The sequence below is a fragment of the Helicoverpa zea genome, chromosome 30, assembly GCF_022581195.2.
Source record: "Helicoverpa zea isolate HzStark_Cry1AcR chromosome 30, ilHelZeax1.1, whole genome shotgun sequence".
Classification (NCBI taxonomy): Eukaryota; Metazoa; Arthropoda; class Insecta; order Lepidoptera; family Noctuidae; genus Helicoverpa; species Helicoverpa zea.
In genome coordinates this window covers 5214682-5242479 of record NC_061481.1, presented here as the reverse complement: position 1 = coordinate 5242479, position 27798 = coordinate 5214682, and the positions used below count along the sequence as shown (strand labels likewise).

General features: G+C 37.5%; 4 protein-coding genes across 4 annotated transcripts; 2 read left to right on the top strand and 2 right to left on the bottom strand.

Moving 5' to 3' along the window:
* Positions 1-970: 970 nt before the first annotated feature.
* LOC124644487 (guanine nucleotide-binding protein-like 1) lies at positions 971-19847 on the bottom strand. Its single transcript, XM_047183891.1, has 12 exons — positions 19682-19847; positions 18549-18651; positions 17845-17986; positions 17083-17230; positions 7910-8050; positions 7423-7630; positions 6311-6484; positions 4512-4714; positions 2971-3086; positions 2338-2472; positions 1665-1762; positions 971-1325 (listed from the first exon to the last, which is right to left on the bottom strand). Exons 2-12 carry the CDS (start codon positions 18640-18642, stop codon positions 1117-1119), a joined length of 1668 nt encoding a protein of 555 aa, XP_047039847.1. The 5' UTR covers positions 18643-18651; positions 19682-19847; the 3' UTR covers positions 971-1116.
* On the top strand, positions 8308-9855 carry LOC124644489. The gene is made up of 2 exons (XM_047183893.1): positions 8308-8553; positions 8648-9855. Exons 1-2 carry the CDS (start codon positions 8426-8428, stop codon positions 9825-9827), a joined length of 1308 nt encoding a protein of 435 aa, XP_047039849.1. The 5' UTR covers positions 8308-8425; the 3' UTR covers positions 9828-9855.
* LOC124644488 lies at positions 10232-12209 on the bottom strand. The gene is made up of 2 exons (XM_047183892.1): positions 11804-12209; positions 10232-11560 (listed from the first exon to the last, which is right to left on the bottom strand). The coding sequence occupies exons 1-2, from the start codon at positions 12018-12020 to the stop codon at positions 10248-10250; spliced, it is 1530 nt and encodes a 509-aa protein (XP_047039848.1). The 5' UTR covers positions 12021-12209; the 3' UTR covers positions 10232-10247.
* Positions 19848-23419: 3572 nt separating the features above from the next.
* LOC124644473 (U6 snRNA-associated Sm-like protein LSm4) lies at positions 23420-27543 on the top strand. The gene is made up of 2 exons (XM_047183843.1): positions 23420-23963; positions 27317-27543. Exons 1-2 carry the CDS (start codon positions 23712-23714, stop codon positions 27476-27478), a joined length of 414 nt encoding a protein of 137 aa, XP_047039799.1. The 5' UTR covers positions 23420-23711; the 3' UTR covers positions 27479-27543.
* The last annotated feature ends 255 nt before the right edge of the window (positions 27544-27798 follow it).

The following is a 27798-nucleotide window of genomic DNA, read 5'->3' as shown; positions in this document are numbered from 1 at the left end:
AAGTTGATTGGGTGGGCCGAAACCTGACATTGTTCTTTATGTCCTTGTTTAACTTCAAAAGGTTGTAAGCAATTAAAATACCTTATAATAAATGTCAACATAGATAAAACTTAAAAAAGCGTTTTATATATGAACTGCCCGCTACCAGTCGATGCATTCACCTTAAGTGGCAGTTAAAATTTTAACATGGGATAGTAAATGCATGTTTTTATAAATATTCAATAGAAGTGAATTACTTAAAAATCTACTATTAAGCCACTGATGTGATTATTTTTATTGATAACATAACAATTCTCAATTTTACAGAGCAACTTCGATTAAAAAGCGAGTATACTCGTACCATAGAAGAACTAAAACAGTTATATCATCTACGTAGCCTTTTCCCAACTATGTTGGGGTCGGCTTCCAGTCTAACCGAATGCAGCTGAGTACCAGTGAGCCACAAGGAGCGACTGCCTATCTGACCTCCTCACCCCAGTTACCCGGACAAATAAAACAGTCAGTATTAATAACAATACTAAATTAAAGTATGGTAGGTATTAAAGGAATGAAAAATACCAGCATAAAAATACAGAAATGTCTGTCTGAAACTTATACTGGCTGATTTAGGTGAATAAACGCGAGTCGCAACCGCGTGATAAACTAGTATAGGATACAAATAACATTAGCTGCCAGATTAACAAAAACATATGTATATTAATAAGCTGCATTAAAAACTATAATTATTGTCTTAAAATAAATCGTAATCTATATATATAAATACAATAAAAAGGAATCATTTTTTTGTTTGTAGAGGCTCCGAAACTACTGAACCTGAAAGAAAAATCTAGCATCTTTGACTTTTGTAACTAGTAGTTTATAAACATTTTGGCTGATATTGGCTTTAAATATTAAAAAACAGACCTTAAGATTGACACTATAGGATCGAAAATGTATTATTATTACAAACTGACTTACAGAAATCAACAAATTCAGTTAATATTTTTATTTTTAAATAGGTTGAGTAGGTATAATTCATAACACAAAAAATACGTATTAAAATCGTACAACAAACAAACACATTTCACGTTAATGACAAAATTTCATCATTTTTACATCATCATCTTCATCATTTTTTCAGTCATCACCCGCTAAGGCCGCGAATTTATTCGCAATAGCGGCGGTCTCATCATCGTCACTGCTGTCATCGTCTGCGTCAGAACTATCAGAATGTCTGTCTCCGTCTGACTCTGACGTGTTCAGATCGTCTGACTTGAGTGTGGTGTCATCGGTGATAGCTCGCACCCATTTGATGTATTTTATTTCTTCGCAGTTTTCGTATTTTTCTGAAAAAAAAAAAAATAAGAATTTTTGTTGAGAGTGAAGGAATAGTGAGTACACCTGTGTCTGCGCAAATACTCGTGCACTATAATATGTCTGATCTCCTTATATGAGAACAGCCGCCGTGGCCGACAATCGTCATCATGATTTTAAAAAATGAGGAATAAAAGTTACTAAATTATAAGAAATTTGGAAAAAAAAACATTAATAGAAATGTATAATATTGGTCGTGTGAGTTGCTCAATTAGTTAGTAACCAAATTCAATTAAATATTAATTTTTATTATTCTTTTATCTGACTTTAATACATAATTTCTTACATAATATTAAAGTCGGAATACTGACCTCTATTTTCAGCGAATCCGGGCGGCCTCAACCATAGACAAATCCTGCCGTCTAGCGCCATTCTTAATAGACTGTTAGCTGCTCTGTATGTGTCTAACCTGGAATTTAACGAAAAAACTTAAGTAAAACGTCTTCTAAAAACACAAAAAAACTGTCTACACTTCAGAAGCCTATAAGTCTGACAAGCAGTCTTACCAAGGGGTATATTGGGTTGTCGCGCAAAATAGTTGAGAAAAGGCTCGGGAGATATCATCCACCTCCGAGCCTTTTTCCCAACTATGTTGGGGTCGGCTTCCTGTCTAACCGGGTGCAGCTGAGTACCAGTGTGCCACAAGGAGCGAATGCCTATCTGACCTCCTCAACACAATTACCCGGGCAACCTTTAGCTAATCCTAACAGTCAGATTTACTGGCAATTACTCGCAGATAATATAGCTTTCTAATAGTGAAAGAATATTTAAAATCGGTCCAGTAGTTTTTGAGTTTATCCATTACAAACCAAACAAACAAACAAAGTTTTCCTCTTTATAATATTAGTTTATAGTGTAATAATTATTTATATATGTAATATCTCAGAAACGAATTGATTAGTTAAAGACATTTTTTTAACTAATGCCCCTCAGCCGCAGTCGGGGAAAAAAATAGTGTGTATACACTATTTCATATGTATATACCTGGCCGCTTTAGCAGTGAAATAACTGCGCTTCTTAGCCCATCCGTCGCAGATGTCCCGCGGCGACCAGCTGTCGTCTCCTTCCGGGTGCTCTATACGCAGCAACTTGGGTAGGTCCAGCCGTTCTGCTATATATCTGGGGACAAACATACATATCATCAGGTTTATTATAAACAAACTAGCTTCCTCCAGCGGTTTCGCCCGCGTAGAGTTCGGTTATATCGCGTTTCCAACAGAACTCTTCAAAGTCCGGGATAAAAACTATCCTATGTTCTTTCTCAAGGTCAACTCTATCTCTGTACCAAATTTTATTAAAATCAGTTCAGTGGCTTAGACGTGAAAGCGTAACAGACAGACAGAGTTACTTTCGCATTTATAATATTAGTAGGGATATAGTAGGGATTTCTTTTTTTTTTACTGGTAAATTTTATTGGCAATTCTGATCATTTCTGGCTTCTGTGAAGACGCGAGTAGAGAGAGAGAGAGACAATATTTTTAATGAAGATTTTTTTACCTAGGTCAAAAAGTGGTTTGATGGATTCCACTCATTTTCTGATCGAACAAAAATGTAGCCAAATAAAATATAAACTATAATAAATATCCTCGTGGTTGGTGTGTAAGACTTTATATTTACCTGATAGCGGTGTAAGGCTCCCTCAGCTGCGCGATAGGGTAAGACCCCATCAGAATTTGTATGGGCCGGGGCACTTTAGACGGGAAGACCAGACCGGGACAGTCGCATAGACGGACCTGGGAACAAAATCATATTAAACAACATTTTAACATTTACTTCTACATATTTTTACCCACGACAGAACGGAACAGGTATATGCGTTTAGGGTGAGAGATGTGCGTTTGTGCAAAGTAATGTTCCCACCTATCTTCTAAACTAATGATCTGATTTTGATGCGGTTTTCAATAACGGGTCATGTTCTTAGATAGGTGTCATGGCTGTAACTCGCTAGGGGGCGCCACAATATTAGTGCAAACAGCAAAGAAATGTTCCCACCTACCTTCTAAGCTAATGATCCCATTTTGATGCGGTTTCCAATATAAACGGATTTTAGAATTTTCTATTGCTAACTGTCATTGAAGGCGCCGTTAGCCCAGTTACTGAGAAAGTCTCAGATAGCCTATCAGAAACTTATTTGACAGATAAACTTTTGGTTTCTCAGGCCTCGGATAGCAATATCTGACAGAAACTATAAGCAGTCTTTATCTGGCGTATAGCATTAACTATCAGATACCTAACCGACACTCATGGCCAAACTACTTGCGCTGCACACGCCCGACTCTTTGTACGACAGATAATCGGACCGATTTTTTTTCGGTCTTACTTATACGGTCTTACTTAGATTTTTTAGAAGTCACGGTGGCCTAGTGGGTAAAGGACCAACCTCTCGAGTATGAGGGCGCGGGTTCGATCCCAGGTCAGGCAAGTACTAATGCAACTTTTCTAAGTTTGTATGTTCTTTCTAAGTATATCTTAGACATCAATGACTGTGTTTCGGATGGCAATTTAAACTGTAGGTCCCGGCTGTCATTGAACATCCTTGTCAGTTGGTACGGGTAGTCAGAAGCCAGTAAGCCTAACACCAGTCTAACCAAGGGGTATCGGGTTGCCCGGGTAACTGGGTTGAGGAGGTCAGATAGGAAGTCGCTTCTTATAAAGCACTGGTACTCAGCTGAATCCGGTTAGATTGGAAGCCGACCCCAACATGTTTGGGAAAAAGGCTCGGAGGATGATGGTCTTACTTAGATTTTTTACCGACTTTTCGTATGGTATGTTTTATTTTCATCCTACAAAAAATCGGTCACCGACTTATCGGACGTGGACAAACCTACTTATTCTCACCTGTGGCGTCAAGTAAATAGTCTGGAAGTGTTTAGTGTGTCCGGGAGTCTTGGACACGGACACGACACTGGGCTGTCCGACACAACCGATCGATAGGACGCCCGACTTGTATCGCACCCACGGCCGACTTTTGTAGGACATGATTGGACCGATTTTTGTAGGATGGGTAAACCGGACCGATTTTTTGTAGGATGGATTGTCGGACCGATTTTTTGTAGGATGTTCTGACTAAGATTGTCCGACCGATCAGTGTTATATTTTCATCCTACAAAAAATCGGACACCGATTTATCGGACGTGGACAAACCTACTTATTCTTACCTGTGGTGTCAAGTAAATAGTCTGGAAGTGTTTAGTGTGTCCGGGTGTCTTGGAGACGGACACGACACTGCGGCCCATCAGCGCGTTCAGCAGCGACGACTTGCCGACATTGGGTTGGCCGACACAACCGATCGATAGGACGCCCGACTTGTACCGCTCGTGACTGTAGTACGATGTGTCGGGTTTCTCTAGGATTGTTTCACCTGAAAACAAGTATTTTTTTTATTAATATGAGTCGTGGCTAAGTCAAAGCTGTGCCTCGTGGCTAAGTCTAGAATGTGGCTCGTGGCTTGGTCGATGATGTAGCTTGTGGCTTGGTCGATGATGTAGCTTGTGGCTAAGTCGAACTTGTGGTTCGTATCTAAGTAGGGTACGTGGCTTGTGGCTAACTCAATGCAGTGGCTTGTGGCTAAGTCAAAGATGTAGCTAGTGGCTAGTCGAAGATGTGGCTCGTGGCTAAGTCTAGGATGTGACTCATGGCTTGGTCGATGATGTAGCTTGTGGCTAAGTCGAACTTGTGGTTCGTATCTAAGTAGGGTACGTGGCTTGTGGCTAACTCAATGCAGTGGCTTGTGGCTAAGTCAAAGATGTAGCTAGTGGCTAGTCGAAGATGTGGCTCGTGGCTAAGTCTAGGATGTGACTCATGGCTTGGTCGATGATGTAGCTTGTGGCTAAGTCGAACTTGTGGTTCGTATCTAAGTAGGGTACGTGGCTTGTGGCTAACTCAATGCAGTGGCTTGTGGCTAAGTCAAAGATGTAGCTAGTGGCTAGTCGAAGATGTGGCTCGTGGCTAAGTCTAGGATGTGACTCATGGCTTGGTCGATGATGTAGCTTGTGGCTAAGTCGAACTTGTGGTTCGTATCTAAGTAGGGTACGTGGCTTGTGGCTAACTCAATGCAGTGGCTTGTGGCTAAGTCAAAGATGTAGCTAGTGGCTAGTCGAAGATGTGGCTCGTGGCTAAGTCTAGGATGTGACTCATGGCTTGGTCGATGATGTAGCTTGTGGCTAAGCCGCAGTTGTGGCTAGTAGCTAAATCGAAGTTGTGGTTCGTATCTAAGTAGGGGACGTGGCTCGTGGCTAACTCAATGCAGTGGCTTGTGGGTAAGTCAAAGATGTGGCTAGTGGCTAAGTCTAGGATGTGGCTCGTGGCTAAGTTAAAGATGTGGTTTGTGGCTAAGTCAAAGGTGTGGCGCGATTGGTCCACGACCATCTGGTCATGAAGAAATCTTGAGTATTTTGTAAGGCATATAAAACTGGTGGGTCCCGGCTGTCATTTGAACATCATTGGCAGTCGTTACAAGTAGCCAGAAGCTAGTAAGTTTGACAACCAGTCTGACTAAGGTATCGGGTTGCATAAAGGCTAGGCAGATAACTAACTATAGTCTGTTTTTTAATCTCGTAGACTAAACTGACATTACGTGTGTTGTCAGTTTATTGCAAATTCTTAAATAGTGATGTGGCACGACCGAAACTTAGCGTTAATAAAATCAAGTATCGTTTTTTTCCAATAAGTCATCCTGAAATAATGGGCTTATTCTTGATGATTACGCATGGCTTTGCGTGGTCAGATATCCCTCGCAGTTTTTAGCACGTTGTACAGCCGTGTGAATTTTAAATATAAAACTTTGAATGAAAATTAAATTCGTCTATTGTAGATAAAAAGTTACGATTCAACAAACCGGTATCGTAAGTACAACACTGTACAAAAGAGCTGGCAACATTATTTGTAAATTCGATATTTGCAAGTGTCAATTTAGTCTACGAGATTAAAAAACAGACTATAGCTATGTTCTACTCACCAACTGTAGCCGCTTCATCATAATCAAACTCGACATCAGTCTCTTCTTTGATCTTCTTCTCCCAAGAAGACAGGTCTACTTCTCCCTTCACGATCTCCTTGCAGGCTTCTAAGATCTTAGTAGCGCCTTCCACGCACATGCGCTGTTTGCCTTTGCGACGACGGATTTGTAGACCTGAGATCAAAATAAAAAAGAAAGATATAGATAAAAACCGGCCAAGTGCGAATCGGACTCGCGCACGAAGGGTTGCGCACCATATTTATAAAACGGACAAAAAAATCACGTTTGTTGTACGGGAGCCCCCCAAAATATTTATTCAATTCTAGTTTTCAGTATTTGTTGTTATAGCGGCAACAAAAATACATCTTTTGTGAAAATTTCAACTCTCTAACTATCACGGTTCATAAGATACAGCCTGGTGACAGACGGACGGACGGACAGAGGAGCGAAAACAATAGGGTCCCGTTTTACCCTTTGGGTACGGAACAGTAAAAAGTAATTTATACATAAATAAATAAATAAATAAATAAATAAATAAATAAACAAAGTAGGCTGAAAATCAAGCGTTTATAGAAGGTCAAGTTTACTTTTTGATAAAATGTGGCTAACCTAAATTAACAGCTTGGAAAACACTAGAAAAAAAATCATCGCATTACTTATCCAATTCCAAACACAGCTATGATACGATATTCCGTCATGAAGTTCCAGTTCATATCTTCCGGCTCCATCATGAGATCAGTTCGACAGTACCATATTATTTTACTGTCATGCGAACTACATACAGACATACAAAACGACAGTCAGACCAACTAAAATGTGACATAGAGCTACAAATCTATAAACAGTCTCATTTATAGATAGACCTACACTAGACAGACTTACTAATACATAGACCGTTTTACAGAGACCAACAAAACGATAGACAGACATATTAATACACAGACTTACAAACTTTTAGGCAATTTCACAGATAGACTGTAAAAAGGTCCTTCTTTGTTGTTTTTTTTTAATCCGGTACATAGATTGATATATTAATACACAGACCAACGAACTTCTAGATACTTACCGACCCACACACTGACAAAAGAACATATTTCACTATATTTACTTACCGGCTTTATCAGCGGTATTCCCAGTAAGATTGTAAGCGACACAGGAAGTAAAGTACAGCACGGTGAGCGCAGGACACGTCTCTGTCAAGTATTGCTTCCATGCCGCCGCCACTGACGGAGGAACTAAGTCTATCTTGTTCAGCACGAGGATCATGTGCTTGTTCTGTTCTTGGATGTACGAGTACAGGGAGGGGGGGAACATCATACCCTGGAAGATGATTTAGGAATATAAGTACTAATGTTACAAAGGTGAAGAGTTTGATTGCTAGAATGAGTTAATCTTACGAAACTACGGGACTGATTTGAAAAAAAAAAAAAAACTACTGAACCAATTTTAATGAAATTTTAGAAACATCTAGTCCAAAGTCTAAGAAAGAACTTAAGCTACTTCTTATCCGGAAAGAAGCAGTAGTTCCCAAAAAACAGTTGAAACCACCAATACCTAGTTGAGCAAAAAATAACAAGTCATCTATATAAAACTACTCACAGCGTATCTAACGTCGACGATAAGTAGCAGTATATCGCACATTTCTAGAACTCTCCACAGCTGCCTCCAGGTCTCCAAGTTCAGCTCGAAGTAAGACATGTCCTTCCAGTGTTCCGAAGCTTGGAGTGTGTCGACGTAATTCTGTGGGGATTTGATGAAAACCGTTAGTCGTGTCGAGGGGAGATGAGATGCAGAGATGGTCAGAATAGGGTATTTTAGTCTAGATGAGAAAAAAATTAAAAGTGTATTACAATGATTGTTTAGAGGAAAAGCAATCGGGAAATGTTAGTTTCACTTCGTAAGGTACATAAATATATTTTTTATTGCAGTTTAAAGTTTTTAGGTTTTTTTATCTGTCTTTGAACACTACGAAATGTCGCCGCCATGCTAATGACGTCATTACGGTAGTAAACAAAAGTGTCAGCTGTTAGTGTCAACTTGGTACTACAAACGTGTAAACTGGCTTAATTTCATTTCACATTCTTAAAAAATAACTATATATAATAATTCAACATCATGGAAGTGGGTTACGTTAAAGGTGACTCCACAAATTTACCAAGAATAAACTCTCTGATGGTCGGTAAATTTTTTGCTGTAAATCCCGACTTCTGTTCCGCTGAGTTACAGAATGTTAAAACATCCATGTAAGTTTTAAGTACCTTTTATATATCTTTGATACATTAAAAAAGCTATTTTATTGTGATAAAAGATGGTTTAAATTTCGTACATTGTTTTCAGATCCGGAAGGGAGACTTATGGCGATGACGCTATAGGTTACGTACAGCTGAAGAGGGAACAAAATGTTTGCACTGTAAAATGTACAGTTTGCCCTGAACACAAAGTACGAAGTAAGCCGTATGCAGCTACACTCGTAGTGGATGAACAGGAAGAAGTGGTGATAAGTGTTAAATGTCATGATTGTCCTGCATCAGCAGGTGGTTGTAAGCATGCAGTTGCATTTTTGATGTGGTTGCACCGCCGAAGTGAAGACCCTTCCTGCACGTCTGTAGAATGTTATTGGAAGAAGTCCTATCTTGCCAAAGTTGGAACATCAATTAAAATATTAAGTGCAAGAGAAATGGCAAAACGGAAACCAAAAGTATTTGCACCAGACAGCGGGTTGATGAATGAGTTTGTCAAAGAATGTAAGACAAGAAAAATAAATAATTGTCAGTTTGTTAAGCATGAACCTGACTATTGTGATACAGATACTAATCTATCATTACATTATCTGATGATGACATATAATGATGAGAATTATGATAGATTTCAGTCAAAAATCTTAAAAGAATTCAGCAAGACAAATATAAAACATGCAGAAAGAAATACTAGAGGTCAGAATACCAGTTACTTGTGGCATGAACTCCGATATGGAAGGATAACGGCTTCTAAGTGTTATGAAGTTAGTCGTTGTAAAACAACTGATGGAAACTTGGTTGCTGTCATTCTTGGTGCGAAGACTCCAGAAACATCGGCTATAATTAGAGGAAGAAAATTAGAAGATCAAGTGAGAAAAGTTGTTGAGAAGAAATTGGGAATCAAAATTCAAATGTGTGGTTTGTACATATCGGAGACATTCCCAATGATAGCTGCATCACCAGATGGAAGAAATGAAAATACAACATTCGAAATCAAGTGCCCTGTTAGTGCCAAAACGTCAGAAAATTATATTGACAAGGAAGGCAGAATAAAAGAAAAGTATTTTGCCCAGGTGCAAATACAAATGTATTGTGCTCACGCCACTGAAAGTTATTTTTGTGTTGCCAATAGTGACTTTGAGAAAAACAATGAAGTTGCACTTCTTAAAGTTGAATTTGACCAAGAGTATGTTATGAGTCTTTTAGACAGTGTTGTTGCTTTTTGGAAAAATAATATTTTTCCAGTTTTGTCCAAAAGTGTGACAACAAATTCTATATAGAATAAAATAAAATGATTATAAATTAAAATAGCTTTTTCATTCATAACCCTTAAAATGTATAGAATTGAAACACAATAGATTTTCTGTTTTTATTTTGAGACAGCCAAATTTTCAATCTCCACTCTAAGAGTATTTTTTTCCATGTGCCAAACTAAAAACAGTATTTTTTAGAAGTGCTATAATATCATACAATTTCAATAGTTTTCAGAAAGAGCTCTAATTGTTTTCCTAGTTGCATCATAAGCATAATTTTTTTCATCAGGCTAGCATGCAATAAAATATTATCATTATCAGAGTATTTTCCTGTTATCATCATTTATTTATTGTCCGCCAACAACCTGACCGCAATACTTCTTGGGAAAAAATTAATAATACATACAAAGTAAATTAAATAAAACAAAATAATATATTTGCAATTATTTATTTAATTAAAGATCCTTGTAGATTAATTAATGCACATGCTGCTTTAATACATAAATCCAAAATGCCAATTAAATTAGTATTGACAACTGTATGCATTTTTAAAATGCTAAATTCACGCAGTCTTCTAATTACCCTTTCAATATGGATTCTAAGACTGGCAATTTGCTTGGTCTGCTTTACTTCTTTTTTAGATAATTTCATCCCGGTATGAACACTTGGTGGCCTTAGTAGGAAAAATCCTTTTTGAGACAAGAATGATTCTACATTTTTAAAACCTCTATCAGCTAAAATATATGAGCCTGGATTCAAGCTTTCCAAAAACAAACTTTCTTCTAACAGGCTTACATCGCTAATTCTTCCTGCATAGCCATTTGACACAAAGTTTACGAGTCCATCAGGAGTACATGAGACAAGGTATTTAATGGTATTTGTTTTCTTATATTCTGACCAGGTCAATGCTTGATGCATAGCCTTAGAAGGTTTTTGGATTTCTATTTCCAAGCAATCAATGATACATGTCACCTGGTTATATCTGTGTTGAAAAGCTATAGGTAAATTTTTTTTTATTGATGTACTTGAAAATTGTTTGACAAATGGTGAAAGGACTTTAACAATACCTGGCATGTTGTTATTAAATATATTACTCGCTTGGGTCACAGATAAATCGAAATCATCTGATAATTGTGAGAAAGTCCTATTTAACTTAATTTTCATTAAACATAATAAAATATTGGGCACAGTGATATCTGTATGCTTTTTAATTAAATCAATGATAAAATATAGATTTTTATTAATACCTATGTAAAGTTTAGGCTTATCAATTATTTTACTTATTGTACTTTGCAAATTTATTTTTTGAAGTTTTTTATGTTCATCTTGTAAGCTGCTGTCTGAAGTAGTTTTGGACATGCTTGTTTTAGATGGAGAATAGTCTTGTTCAACTGTTGACCCTGCTACTGATGGTGTACATGAAGTATCACTGTCACAGAATTCTTCTATAAAACTTAACTTTCTTGAAGCAGGTGGCTGAGACGTCGATGGTTTTATAATGTTTTTAGCCAAAGATTTTAAAGGCGATGTAGCAATTGATACATTTAATTTAATTGGCGAAGTTATTTTATCTCTACTTTGTAAATTGGGTTGAACCTGTCTACTTCTGATATGTGCCCTTTGGCAAACCTGAATTGCTTTATGTCTCTGGCTCGGCACTACTTGAGTGGCTTTGTGTTCCTGCATTTGGTTAATTTGAGTCGCTTTGTGTTCCTGTTTTTTGAGAACTTGAGAGGGTCCACCCCTTTCTGTTTGCAAACCTGAAATAAATGCAATATAATTTTTCATATTTTAAAGTACATGTAGGTATACACAAACAAGAGTACATAAATTAATTTGTGTGATCCATATATATTATTTATATGTATAAGAAAATGTTATGAATGTTTGTGCCATTAATATTCACTACAGATCTGCTTTTATAAATATAATTTACTGTTAATTTTAGTATGTGAACACAACAATTTTTTAAATAATTACATAGTATAAAAATAAACAGTTACCTTCTGTATAAGATGACACTTCATTATTCTCTGCTTCTTTATAATCATGATAAGAATCCTCAGGTAAGGCTACTCTTTGCCTTTTAGCTTCAGTAGGATGTGATTCTTTTAAAATCTTGTGTTTTCTATTCCAAGCAAACCTGGAGGGTATGCAATTAGGTTTAATTTTAATCCTTTTTACTGAACCCATTATTTTATACTTTATATAGTTTTCCATGTCATGTTCCAACTGAAACGTAAGAAAAATAAGTTATTAGCATCTTTACTACATAGATTTTATAACCTCTAAATATTATCCACATTTCCCAAAGTATTGATTCTTGAAGTAGTTAACCTATCATTAAAGAGTATATTTCATTAGATAGGTAATGTTAATACAGTTACTTACATCAAAGTGATCTTCACAAAAGTATAAACGAGATTTATCTGATAACAGTCCGGGATCTCGTCTCGCAACTTTTAACCAAGTGTTTCTCATATTTATATCCACTGGTACTTGAATCCATAATTTGTCTGGTGTTTTTACACTAGTGTTCTCACATTCAGAAACAACACACCAACGATACGGAGCATAATTACTCATTATTAAAATTTTCAATACATATCAAAATATGTATTACTGACAGCTGTAGTTTGTTTACTAACGTAATGACGTCATGACCAAAAAACAATCATGGCGTCCGTTGTGTGCCGCGTTTTCGCGAAATACGCGCGAAATTTGAAATTATGATAAAACAATTAATTTATATTCGTACATAACGTGAGAAAAAAAAATATTTTTAATTTTTTAGAGATATATTAAGACTAAAGAATTTATTTAAGATATATTTCAAAAATGCATGTAATACCCTATTGCTGATTCTTAGGCTCTAGACAGCCGGACTGCATTTCAACTGCAATCCAACTGCAAACTGCAGTTCAAGGGCAGTTTGAATGCAGTTGACACGAATGCAAAAGAACTGCAAATCAACTTCTGATCACGACTGCATCCCAACTGCAGTCGGACTGCACGTTTGATCTGCAGTTCTATTGCAGTCGTGTCAACTGCATTCAAACTGCCCTTAAATTGCAATTTGCAGTTGGATTGCGGTTGAGATGCAGTCCATCTGTCCAGAGCCTTATAAACAAGACATGATTCGTTTTGATTTTGGAAGGTAACTTTTGACGGAGTTTTAATAGAAAATTATATACTTGATTCATTGCGTTTAGTAGGTTTATAACAAGGTGTGTGAAAACTTGCCAAGTAACATCATTAAAATAAAACCGTTTAAAAAGTAACTATTTTTAACTGAGGTATGTGTATGGAACTTGGTACTTATTCAGATCTCACTTCTTTCATAGGCGAAGCATTCCCATATTATCGAACTTGGCAGCCTTTCACATTTTTGTTTTGGGTGGGTTTCTATTACCGTAGTTAGAATTTATCATTGAGGTATTTGTCCAAAGAATCGATGGATGGATTGTGTGAAAGCCGATATGGTAAGAGAGAATGTTACTTGTGAGATGACGGCAGATAGAAGAATATGCAAGGAGAAAACATGCTGCGCCGACCCTAAATATCCCGGCACAATTAGAGGAACACAAAAAAAGACAGTTTATTTATTTATTTATTTATTTAAACATACACACTATCATTACAGCTTAACCAATACGATACGAATCGAAAGACGATCGGGAAAAAAAGTTTCGTTGGTTCACAGTGTCCATGAATGCTGGTTTTGCCAGACATGCTATTGGATTAATGCCTGGTGATCATTTGGGTAATTTCGATTTCGCTAAGGTATTCGTAAACACGCGAGCAGTATGGGTGCGTGCGTTATCGTGCATAACCACAAAATTTTCGCCAATAAATGGGCCAAAAAACATTCAAATCAAATTCATTACATTGGATTTCGTTACATACATTAAAATAAGTTTACTAACATAGATCTTAAGTATTATGTATTACTAACAAAATATGGACAAAATAAGTCTGAAATTAACAATATTTTTTTTTTCGACATTCATCAATATAATTTGGAAAAATATTTCTGTTTATTTACATAGATATTTACAACACAAAAAAAACTATCCTAGTAAAAATAAAAAAATAAAACTCTATATATATAAAGAATTTGAACACCTTTATTTTTAGGCTGCATTGGCCCATAGATAAATACCTTAAAGACTAACATATTCTATTATACAAAATTGTTAGTAAGTATCTAAAAAACTTAAATCTAAGTTAATAAAACTTCACTATGCACTATGTCACTGTGCAATCCTGTGGCACTTGTCCGCGGAAGCGACGGAACACCACGTCCTGTGGCCAGAAGTTTTCGTCCAACACGAGGTGCAGGAAACACGTCGGCATTCGCACCACGAACGCCTTGAAGTTGGCGTTATGACTCCAGAAGCTACACTCTCGGGGCGTACGTAAGCTTCTGGCGCACGAATTTCACGACGTCCTCCGCCTTAGTGGTGTAGTACATTACATGGGGTTCAAGATCTCTGTGATGTATCGATATGCAGAGAACCTCCGTCAATGATGACTAAAGCCGTGCGTGCTGATAAAGTAATACCACCCCATACCACAACGGACCGCCCACCGTCTGACACCGTTTCGGTAAAATTTGCTTGATGGTGATGATGTCCTCCTAGCCGATTATCGGCTACGGCGGTTGTACTCATGTAAGGAGATTAGCCAAATGCGCAGGACACATTATAGTGCACGAGTATTTGCTTGGACACAGGTGCACTCACTATTCCTTCACTCTCATAGCGCGATGGGACGGCAATCCGACACCACTGGAGAGACGTCACGCGAGGCTTGATGGTAGCGTTCTCCTCGATGAAATTTATTTATTTTCATCAGAGAATAAAACTTGACTCCATTCTTCAGACCAATTTTGATGTTGTCGAGCAAACGCTAATCTTGCAACTCGATGGCATACCTCAAGCTTAGGCACCTTAGCTGGCACGTACGACTTTAAACCGGCTTCGTTTAACCGTCTTCTTACTGTTCCTTCACTAACACGCACATTAATCACTTCTTCCAAAATATATCGGGTCTGAATTGCAGTTTGACAACGATTTCTCAAAGTTTGCACCCTTATAAAGTGGTCATCTACTGGTAGCATGATTCCTGCCTTGACCCCGCCTCCGCACGTAAGACCCCGTCTGCTCGTACTGTGTAACATTGCGGAGGATCACAGATAATAATAATAATGGCGTCCACGGCCGATTTCGACCACGGCGGCTGTTCTCATTTAAGGAGATCGGCCAGCTGCGCAGGACATATTATAGTGCACGAGCATTTGCGCAGACACAGGTGCACTCCCTATTCCCTCACTCTCATAACCCGATGGGACGGTAATCCGACACGACTGGAAACAGATCAGGCGCAGGACCGACATTTACGTGCTCTCCGATGCACGATCACAGATACAGGTACACCCAACCTATGACTCACTGAACGGTATGTGTGACCTTCCTCGCTCATTGTCACAGCTCTGGTGACATCGATTGCGGGCAAACCACTCATTTTCTATGCAATACAATGTTAATTCTCCAAGTATCAACAACAAACTGAGCTAGGGCCACCATCTATTCTAACCTAAGGAGGATCTAAGGAGGCGTTTGGGTTCTTCGAGACATCTGTCAACGAATTTTTAGTATTACAAAAATTATCCGGTTCAAAGAAGGCGTATAAAATCGAAGACAGTAACATTCCTCGTTCCCCGCTCACCCGTATTTTGGCGCGCTAATTTCTTAGGCGATTTTCCGTTATGGCACCTCCGCTAGTCATTTTGTTCTAGTGTGCAGTCCCGATCTGTGCAAAGCACGTCGTACTCTTCAGAAAACACTCTTGTTGTCGTGAAGAAGTTTGCTTCTTGGTAGATGTCCACCATACGTTGATGGTTGGTCTCTGAAATGAGACGAGGAATGCTGAGGATCTTTCTTCCATGACCTTTTCCGTTCCTCTTCTTGGCATCTGATCCAAAGCCGGACAGTGTCTCTCTGCAAGCAATAAATAATGTTCGCTTGCTAACTTATTTTTACAAGGCGCAAAAACCCAATTTTTTATATCTTTTTATGCGGGAATTCGATGGGATCCAAAATTTAATGCTAAAGGGTAGCAAATTTGGTTGAAAAAAAAACTCAATACTTTTGCGCCGTTTCTTAACACTGGGAAAAGTAGATGCTGAATATCTTCAAAACCACTAGGGCAGCTTTTGACAGCAACTAATCGTAGCTGTTAGTAAGGTAGCAACTCTCTGTACAATATGTATTTCGAGGGGATCGGTGAGGAGTGACAGCGATTCTGACGGTAGCCCCAGAGCGAAAGTCGCACGCCAAGTTTAAATAGTTCGTCCATGTAAATCCACAAAAATCGTAAAACAGGAAATATCACCAAGGCACCGAGCTACGCAGGACAGTTAATAATTAATAATTATCTTGTTGATATCTGACACTTAAATACACTCGCGAATATTAGACATTTAAATCAAACTACTTTTACGGATTTTACCGCGGATATATTAATATTATTTAATCATTATTAATAGCCCTCTAACACGTATGGCAAGATTATATAATGAAAGAAGTATTGTGACAGATTATCCCATCTATACATTCTTCTATAATTGTTTTATCTCTCTCCTTATACGTGCAATCCGTAGGGGGGCGCGGTTTTGCACCGCCGCCAGATTTAAGCGAAAAAAATGGGCAGGCTTAAATGGCCCCCATAGTACATATTTTCAATGTTTTAGACCAATCTAGAACCTTCTAGTAATTTCTATAACTACATATATAAAAAAAGATGGAGGAGAGATCTAAGGGGGAGGCCGATGTTCAGCAGTGGACGTCTTATGGCTGAGATGATGATGATGATATAAAAAAAATTAAAATAAAATAAAAAGCCTTTATTGTTGAAATCCGATACAAAACTGTTTACAATCTACCTAACTACTAGTCTATGATTATTCAACTTATCTTACGATAAAGGCCTCCTCTAGAGTTTTCTATAACTACACTGACCTTAAAATACCTCTGTTCCTGTGCGTCTAGTTGTGCGGGGCTCATATTAAAGCCCATGGAGGTCTCTTGGGAAACAATAGCCCAAGCGGAACATTCTAGAATAATACTGACCTCTATTTATGGTGGGAAATCATCAAACGACCCCTCCCGCTGTGAATGCAGCGTGAGGGAGTGTCAGACACTTACTGACTAAACCCCACCATGTTCTTTCTTAAGCCCTTTATGTACCAGCGCCGCGGTAACTCGTGAATTCTACTAACCTTGAAATACCTCTGCTCCTGTGCGTCTAGTTGTGCGGGACTCATGTTGAAGTCCCATGGCGGTCTCTTGGGGAATGACAACTCGGTAGGGAAGTAGTCCGCAGGGTCCACTTCTAAATCTTTCTCTAACACTGGCCGAAGTTCTTTTCTGTGGACAAAGGTTTTATTTATTAAATGCCATCACTATAACGTAGGTATGCATGTACCCTAGAGACGGAATTTGGACTTCAAAATCAGTAAAAAATTAAAGGCGTGCTATGAAACATGGATCTTGAAGTTGATGGTAAAAATAAAGACGGAGACGGCGGCAACAGAAATACATCATTTGTGACAATTTCAACTCTCTAACTATCACGGTTCATGAGATACAGCCTGGTGACAGACGGACAGAGGAGCGAAAACAATAGGGTCCCGTTAAACCCTTTGGGCACGGAACCATAAAAATCAATTGTGAAAGTACCAACCATCCAGGTAATTGAAGTTGCTTTAAGTAGCTGGAAACATATAGCCCATTTATCACAGTAGGCTACTTTTATTAAATACTAGCCGTTTTCCCGCGGTTTCACCCGCGTCCCGTGGGAGCTACTGCCCGCACCGGGATAAAATATAGCCTATGTTACTCGCAAATAATATAGCTTTCTAATAGTGAAACAATATTTAAAATCGGTCCAGTAGTTTTTGAGTTTATCCATTACAACCAAACAAACAAAGTTTTCCTCTGTATAATATTAGTATAGACTATCTAAAGCTCCAAACACTCACAGTGCGTCCTCCTTCTTAAGCCTCAGCTCGTCATCGTTCTCCCGGTAGAACTTGAGAGCGTATCTGTTGGTATCGCGTCCGCCTCGCTTGTTCGGTTGGTAATTCACTGACACTACGTCGTACGCTGTTGTGCCTCCGGATGCTGTGGGAATAAATGTAGAAATTAATAAATATAGAAATACAGACAGACAAATCTAAATAAATAAAAATGAATTGTTGTTCATTAGTCTGATTAAAACTCGAGAACGGCTGGGCTTTAGGATCTTTCAAAATAGTTACTGCAGGCTTAATACTGAGCCTTTTGAGGCTCCAGAAAGAACAAAGATGGATTATACTCATCTTTTATCAGTAAAATTCTGTCATCTTATGATTTATATTTTTTTTTTGAGATCCAATCTCAAAAACAACATCTCAAAACCATTTGCAGGTTGGAAATTAATATCTGGAATGGTAATGTTAAAATATGGTACTGGCTGACTAAAAAATGGAGGTTTTGTAAAAATTGTCTAGCTTTTATTTGCGACTGAAGAAGGACAAAGGACATTGACTGCCTACTTTTATCCTGATGCAGAAAAAATACTCTCAGGATACAGAAAGAACCGTAGCTAACAGTTAGTAAGCTATATTTTATTTTAGTAAAGGAAGTAATTCCCTCAGAATGCAGGTAAAACCACACAAAATGGCTCATATAAATGAGTACTTACTGGACATCAACAGTGTCTTATTTTGCTTTTTACTCTGCAGCTGTTGCTTCTTAGCTTTCCCACTGAAGGGTGTTTTGCGCCGAGCTTGCGGCATCTTTCACTGCTGAAAGAAAAATGTACATGAGTTGAGGATAACATAGACCACCAAATTATACAACACCAGCAACCCGCCCCAGCTTTGCATGGATATTATTAAACATATAAAACTTCAGCCTCAAACACTAGATAGAGTGTTTTGATAAAAAAAAACACATCAAAATCCATTGCATAGTTTTAAATCTTTAAAACTATGCATACATAGGGATACTTATATTTATTTATTTATTTATAATACTTTTTGCACAAACAGTACAACGGCGGACCTAACGCCTTAGGCGTTGTCTCCCAGTCTACCTTACTTACAGGGTTAGTTTACCTTACTTATAGGGACAGAGAAAGCTACTTTGTTTTATAATTTGTAGGGATGTGACCTTAAATGTGTGAAACCTGAAAATATAATCAAGTAAACCACTTTCTAATGCAGGTTACATTTTCGACCAAATATTGCCCTGACCATTTTTAAACATCTAGCCTGAGGTTATCTGAAATCACCAACCTACATTCACATTGAGTGCACATGGTATTTAATGCTCTATTCTTTGTGAGAGGACTGAGAGGAGCCCAGTACCTGGTCAGTGGGTCGTCTTAGGGGCGGAGTGAACTTATGACATTTGCGAAAAAAAACAAACCCCATTTATGAAAAGAGGTTGCTTATCAAATAGAATTGGACAAATAAGACCATATTAATGTTGAAAATTTTCGACGTACTTACATATACGTAGTATTAAGTTCTGACAATGAAAATTATTGCTACAAATTGGTAATTATAGCTGAAACATGAGTCAACCCGGTATAACGGGATTCCACTGAAATAAACCGGTTAAATTACCTCGTTGCTACACAAAACCTATACTTTTACTGCTGATATGTCACAAATATTAGTTTCTACGCCTTATGTTGTGGCTAATTTAAGTTTTAAGCGTGTTTACACGAAAATATATGAGAAAACTATGTTAAGAATTTCAACATGCGGTTTTATAAAGATCTTGTTTTTTACATGGACCGTTGTAGTTTTGGGTGCATGAAAAGCTTACCTGTTAGACGCTGATTAAATGAATTAACTTATTCCAGCAATTTTTTAGCCAATTACAAGTTATATCCAAGATTTTTGAAGCAATTAACAAATTAACACGATCAGCCGCTCATGAATTTGTCATATTTTTTCTAACAATTGCTGTCACTTTCTAGCTGAGCACTTTTGCCTATGAGAAAAGGAGACAACAACACGGATAGGAAAATTCAACTTTTAAATTAATGGCAGTGACAGTAAGTGTCCGTCAAAAGAGTGTATTCTGATATTCTGTTTCCATACGAGACATTGACATATATATAACTATAGGGACAGGAAATGCCTACGAAAAAAACGTGCACACCTACAATCTGCAGTAGCAACTAAAATGGCTGCCATTACTAGGGTTGTACCGCTACCGGATTAAACAAATATCGATATTGTATTCTAGTTAGAAGTACGTACGAGTCTTACTGGGTGCATAAAAATAACTGAGTATAAATAATTTCTTCGTCATAGAACTAACTACCACATTAACTTCACTGATACTAATAACCTCAACAACATCAACCAAATGGAAGGAGTCATTTCAGTAGGGTGATACCTTTAAAAAAAAAAACACAGGCAAAGTAATTATTTATTATTTCAAATAGCCCTATGAAAGTTCTTTCACGTCAGACTAGTTGCAGGGTGCCAAAGATTCGGTCTTATGAAGAAGAATCCGCAAGAAACGCCATAAGTAGATACTCTCTTAAAAAAAATACAATAACTTACAATCGTTTTCAAGCTATTCATGAGAAAGTTATATAATGCAAATGGAGCTAATTATGTATTAATCGATTGTACAAAACAATTTTAGTGCTAAGAAAAAAATATTTATACAATTCGAAATCTATATTCGGTAACTAAGTTCTGAAGCAAATATTGCAACTTGTATTCCGATTTGCTCGTCTGTGCGGAAGCACTGCCGTGCCCGTGGTTGCCGTAGAAGCATCATGTGAAGATAAAAAGGCAAAACATATTATTTTCAATAAAATATGTCTTTAAAATCCTGAATTTTATAATACGCCTTTTTAATCAAAATGTTTTTAACTGCATATCTGTAAAATGAAGGATATATAAATAAAAACATAAACTATTCCCTAAAAATATACACATATATTCGGAACGCAACTAAAACCGCGAGGAAAAGCTAGTATTTAACTAAAGAACAAAATAAAGATGTTTTATTGAAAATAGTACACAACTCTGAGGGCTCAGTGTCTTAGGGACAGTAAGTTCTGATGTTAAAATTTGTAAAAGCAGACTTATTAAGTGGATATTATATCGATACTATTATGACAACTGCACAGCACTATGCCAATATGACATGTTATTGTAAACAACATTTATTTCTAAATATAGGTTTTTATACAGAAATAAACCAAAATATAAGTACTTTCACCATCAATTCATGTTCCCGTAACATATTTTTTATCCAATGTGAATTATTTTATGTATTTTCTAGCAAAAATAGGTTCCTAACCTGTGTAAAGACAATCCAGCTTGATTTTGGTGCTTCCTAGCTCCACACTTCACAATACAACACACAGGCATATTCGTTGATTATTTCACTATTGAAATAGTAAAGTCTTAAAAGTAAACACGAGTGATTTTCTATAAAATAGCAAAAATAAGTCACGAAGAGCACCTATTTGACAGCACAACTACCATGACATATGGCCAGATATAGCACGCACCTACAAACAGGAGGATTTCAAAAGTAAATGTCACCATTTTACGCAATCACAAAAATATTGTTGTCCCTGTTTTCAAATACACTTATCTGCTTAGAAAGAGTGAGACAGAACTAAGTTGCATAGTTTGTTTCATATTTCGCCCATATTTATATAACTATAGATACGTCTATAACAACACGGCGTTTCCTTATAATTCTACATCAACCAAATGGGAGGAGTCATTTCAGTAGGGTGAAATGACTCCTCCCATTTGGTTGATGTTGTTGAGGTTATTAGTATCAGTGAAGTTAATGTGATAGTTCTATGACGAAGAAATTATTTATACTCGGTTATTTTTATGCACCCAGTAAGACTCGTACGTACTTCTAACTAGAATACAATATCGATATTTGTTGAATCCGGTAGCGGTACAACCCTAGTAATGGCAGCCATTTTAGTTGCTACTGCAGATTGTAGGTGTGCACGTTTTTTTCGTAGACATTTCCTGTCCCTATAGTTATATGTCAATGGTACCGAACGAGCCGAATTCAGCCGAACCATCGAGCTTAGAATTATAAGGAGACGCCGTTTTGATATTGACGTATCTATAGTTATATAAATATGAAACAAACTATGCAACATAGTTCTGTCTCACTCTTTCTAAGCAGATAAGTGTATTTGAAAACAGGGACAACAATATTTTTGTGATTGCGTAAAATGGTGACATTTACTTTTGAAATCCTTCTGCGTGCCATATATGTCATGGTAGTTGTGCTGTCAAATAGGTGCTCTTCGTGACTTATTTTTGCTATTTTATAGAATATCACTCGTGTTTACTTTTAAGACTTTACTATTTCAATAGTGAAATAATCAACGAATATGCCTATGTGTTGTATTGTGAAGTGTGGTGCTAGGAAGCACCAAAATCAAGCTGGATTGTCTTTACACAGGTTAGGAACCTATTTTTGCTAGAAACTACATAAAATAATTCACATTTTATAAAAAATATGTTACGGGAACATGAATTGATGGTGAAAGTACTTATATTTTGGTTTATTTCTGTATAAAAACCTATATTTAGAAATAAATGTTGTTTACAATAACATGTTATATTGGCATAGTGCTGTGCAGTTGTCATAATAGTATCGATATAATATCCACTTAATAAGTCTGCTTTTACAAATTTTAACATCAGAACTTACTGTCCCTAAGACACTGAGCCCTCAGAGTTGTGTATTATTTACAACAAAACATCAGTTAAAAACATTTTGATTAAAAAGGCGTATTATAAAATTCAGGATTTTAAAGACATATTTTATTGAAAATAATATGTTTTGCCTTTTTATTTTCACATGATGCTTCTACGGCGACCACGGGCACGGCAGTGCTTCCGCACAGACGAGCAAATCGGAATGCAAGTTGCAATATTTGCTTGAGAACTTAGTTACCGAGTATAGATTTCGAATTGTATAAATATTTTTTTCTTAGCACTAAAATTGTTTTGTACAATCGATTAATACATAATTAGCTCCATTTGCATTATATAACTTTCTCATGAATAGCTTGAAAACGATTTTAAATTATTGTATTTTTTTTAAGAGAGTATCTCCTTATGGCGTTTCTTGCGGATTCTTCTTCATAGGACCGAATCTTTGGCACCTTGCAACTAGTCTGACGTGAAAGAACTTTCATAGGGCTATTTGAAATAATAAATAATTACTTTGCCTGTTTTTTTTTTTTCAAAGGTATCACCCTACTGAAATGACTCCTCCCATTTGGTTGATGTTGTTGAGGTTATTAGTATCAGTGAAGTTAATGTGATAGTTAGTTCTATGACGAAGAGATTATTTATACTCGGTTATTTTTATGCACCCAGTAAGACTCGTACATACTTCTAACTAGAATACAATATCGATATTTGTTGAATCCGGTAGCGGTACAACCCTAGTAATGGCAGCCATTTTAGTTACGACTGCAGACTGACAGTAGGTGTGCACGTTTTTTTCGTGACATTTCCTGTCCCTATAGTTATATGTCAATGATATTTTACAAAATAACGCTTTAAATAGTCTTGTCCTAAAGAGAATTAGTATTCCAAGCAAATTCATATTAGACAGTAGAGATTTTTCCAACCTTTGTTGTACTATCAAGTTTTGTATTTTTACATCTAATAAATCAAAGATAATAAAGTAATCCTAAATTCGTGCTCAATGTGTCACCTACAAAAACTTAATTTCCTAACCTAAAATTCGTGACAAGTCAATCTCGATCGGTGTACAAACAATAAACGCTTTACGTATTTATTTATCTCAAATTAGACACTAAAGTAGACAAAAAATGCTGCCTTTATCGCTTTTACGAACTGCGCAAAACCATCCTATGTTGGTAGAGTTGAAAAATGGTGAAACATACAACGGTCATCTTGTTAGTTGCGATAATTGGATGAATATTAATCTTAGGGAAGTTATTTGCACATCTAGAGACGGCGACAAGTTCTGGAGGATGCCTGAATGTTATATACGAGGCAGTACGATCAAGTATTTACGTATACCTGATGAGGTTATTGACATGGTGAAAGAGGAGACACAGGTAAGTTTTTCATTCAGCCTATTTGATTTCTTAGACTTATTTGAATAATTTGTGATAGACTAGGAAATGCTATGCTCGCTACGTACTCTCCCGGGTACGGGGCTTACAAACTTTCAGACTCAGACTGCTTTAAGTTTCTAAAATCCACATAGTAATTCAAGCCTGCACTAAAAAGTGAACCTGGGTTGGCAATCACTCGCGGCCAACAAGGCAGTTCTATTCCTAGTGAGTCTGGTAGATTATAGAGCAAAAACCTTATTGAATGGTTATTTTGCACCGGGTGTCGCGAGATGACTCCCGGCCACCGTAGGCGTGGGTCTGTGGGCGGTGAGTTCGGGTGGCTCATCGTCCCTCTGTCTACTTAGACGACAGACTCGTGTCGACGGCGCGCGTTGTTCCACGCGCTCCTCAAAGAGATGTCAGCAACCCCAGTGGGGCCCAGCAGGGCCAAGGCCTGCCGGGGCTGCGGGTTGTTCGAAAGAGATACCGCGGCCCTGGTACACAAAAGGCCTATGACGGAACACGACGGTTTTTAGTCAGTAAGAGTCTGACACTCCCTCACCGCTGCTAACCCACAGCGGGAGGGGTCATTTGATGATTTTTAACGTCGGAAAAAAAAAAAAAAAATTGTTTTTTTTTTTGAGAAATATGGTGCAATCAGCTCTTGTAATGTGAAAGGACAATGGGCACAAATATATGGGACCTGGTATACCCCACCAATAGCGATGTCATATATATCATTGGATAGGCCTTTTTATGTAGAACAACATTTACTATGACAGCTTTGCTGAAATGTTTGTCCGTTCTGAGATATAGATCAAAAACTGTGCAAAAGTTAAACTAAAGTTAACTTAATAATCTATTGATATCTCAAGTTTTTAGAGGAAAAACTAAGTTGAAATAAGTGTAAGTCTCCTGAGTCCTACCTGCTGTACCCGTAAGGGTCCATAATTGTTACTATTATTTTGCATTTCAACCTTATACTGTACCAACTGGATATTGGGCATGCTGATAAACCCCACCAATAACAAAGTCATGCATATCGATGGATAGGTCTTTTTAACTGGAACAACATTTACTATGACAGCTTTGTTCTATTGTTTGTCCGTTCTGAGATATAGATAAAATACAAACTTAAAATTAATGCAGATTAACCGTCTTACCACAAAAACTTTTAAACGTCAGTTTAAGACTTGTCTATAAAAGTGTCAGATTATGACGTTGAAATAAGGTCCATTTTGCAGCCACAATTTTTTTAGACAAGTGTAAAACAGATGTTAAAGTTTTTGTAGTAAGTCCATAAGTGTATTTAAAGGAAAATCGTCATGAATGTACTAAGTACCTGCTGTGAGTCTGCATTTGTTACTATATTTAGCAGTTCCAGCTTATACTGTACATTGCGGAATGAAATACACGATATGAATATAAGAATAATATCCACATTTCGTTCATCTTTCTAAGTTAATCTTAGACACCATTGACTGTGTTTCGGATGGCACGTTAAACTGTAGGTCCCGGCTGTCATTGAACATCCTTGGCAGTCGTACCGGGTAGTCAGAAGCCAGTAAGTCTAACACCAATCTAACCAAAGGGTATCGGGTTGCCTGGGTAACTGGGTTGAGGAGGTTAGATAGGCAGTCGCTTCTTGTAAAGCACTGGTACTTAGCTGAATCCGGTTAGACTGGAAGCCGACCCCAACATGATTGGGAAAAGGCTCGGAGGATGATGGATGATCCACATTTCGTTCATATGTTACTTTTTACATTTAAATAATTCAATATGATCTTATTAGCCTTTTCCCAGCTATCTTGCAGTCGGCTTCCAGTCTAACCGGATGTAATTGCCTATCTGATCTCCTTACCCCAGTGATCTGGGCAACTCGATACCTCTTGGTAAGATTGGTTGCCAGTCTCTTTGTCTTCTGTTGTTACCCATGCACGACCATGGACCGACCGCACCAAGCGTTTGCTTATGATCCTTATGATCGATCGACACATGTCATGTGGCTCAGACAAGAGTTTCTCTTTCTCATGATCATTAAATCTTTCTCATTCTAAAGTACATAAAAAATATTGATTTGACCGGCTTTTAGTTTAACCGAATGCAGCTGAGTGTTTTACAAGGAGTGACTGCCTATCTGACCTCCTCAACCCAGCTACCCGGGCAATTCAATACCTCTTGGTTAGACTGGTGTCAGACTTACTGAATTATGACTACCCGCAATGATAGCCAAGGATGTTCAATGACAGCCGGGACCTACAGTTTAACGTGTCATTGGTGTGTCCAAGATATGTATACATAGGTAGACAGTACATACAAACTTAGAAAAGTTGCATTGGTACTTGCCTGACCTGGAATCGAACCCGCGCACTTGAAAGGTTGGTTCTTTACCGACAAGGCCACCACGACTTACATAATGATTATACAAAAAATAATAAAAAAATAAAGACATTGGTGTTATTTTTCAAAGAAAATCAGATTACAGTGTTGATTAGCATTGTTTTTAGCCATATCTCAGAACGGACAAACAATAGAACAAAGCTGTCATAGTAAATGTTGTTCCAGTTAAAAAGACCTATCCATCGATATGCATGACTTTGTTATTGGTGGGGTTTATCAGCATGCCCAATATCCAGTTGGTACAGTATAAGGTTGAAATGCAAAATAATAGTAACAATTATGGACCCTAACGGGTACAGCAGGTAGGACTCAGGAGACTTACACTTATTTCAACTTAGTTTTTCCTCTAAAAACTTGAGATATCAATAGATTAACTTTAGTTTAACTTTTGCACAGTTTTTGATCTATTTCTCAGAACGGACAAACATTTCAGCAAAGCTGTCATAGTAAATGTTGTTCTACATAAAAAGGCCTATCCAATGATATATATGACATCGCTATTGGTGGGGTATACCAATCTGCCCAATGTCCTTTGTTTGGGTTAATTATGTTTGTTGGGTCAGTGAGTCGTCTTAGGGGCAATGGCTTATCTTGATGAAGCCTAACTATCTAAGAATAGACAGTCACATTTAGTTATTAGATACTTGTCCATCAAAATTGCCTAAAGACAATGGCATGCTTTCAACCATTGCATGTTCAATAAGACATCAGCTTCTATTGAGTTTCTTATAAGGTGACTGTACAAAAGATCCAAAATTACAGGCATATATAAATCTCTAATGTTGTTATAAATGTGAAAAGTAACTGTCTGGTGTAGGTACATAATACAGAATATATCTATCTATCTTCCTGAATTTGGTACACCAAGTCTAGAGCTTGAGAAAGAACAGTGACTACTTATTTACAATTGGAACTGTTTGGAATGACAGTAAAAACCTTTATTGTATTCCCAGGTAAAATCCCGAAGCCGCAGCGAAGTATCAAAGGGTCGCGGCGGCGGTCAGAACATGCGAACAGGGCGGGGCGGCAACCGAGGCACGTTCGGTAACCGTGGCCGACCCGCGCCCCTCGCGCGCGGCGGACAAGGCCGAAACCCGCAGAATAAGAAGAAATAAACTATAATAGGACTGTGTATGTGTAATGTTATTGATATTAAATTATAAGGTTTTTGTAATAAGTACTGTAATGCGTTTTATTTGTAACCTGGGTAAAAACACAAATACGCGCGTGGAAACCGGCTGTCATGGTATGGGCATGTGATGCGGAGGAATGAGAATCATGTTGTGAGGAAGATGATGAGTATGAATGTGGACGGATATAGTGGAAGAGGAAGACCAAAGAAACGATGGATGGATTGTGTGAAAGTAGATATGGTAAGAAAGAATGTTACTTGTGAGATGACGGTAGATAGAAGAGTATGGAAGGAGAAAACATG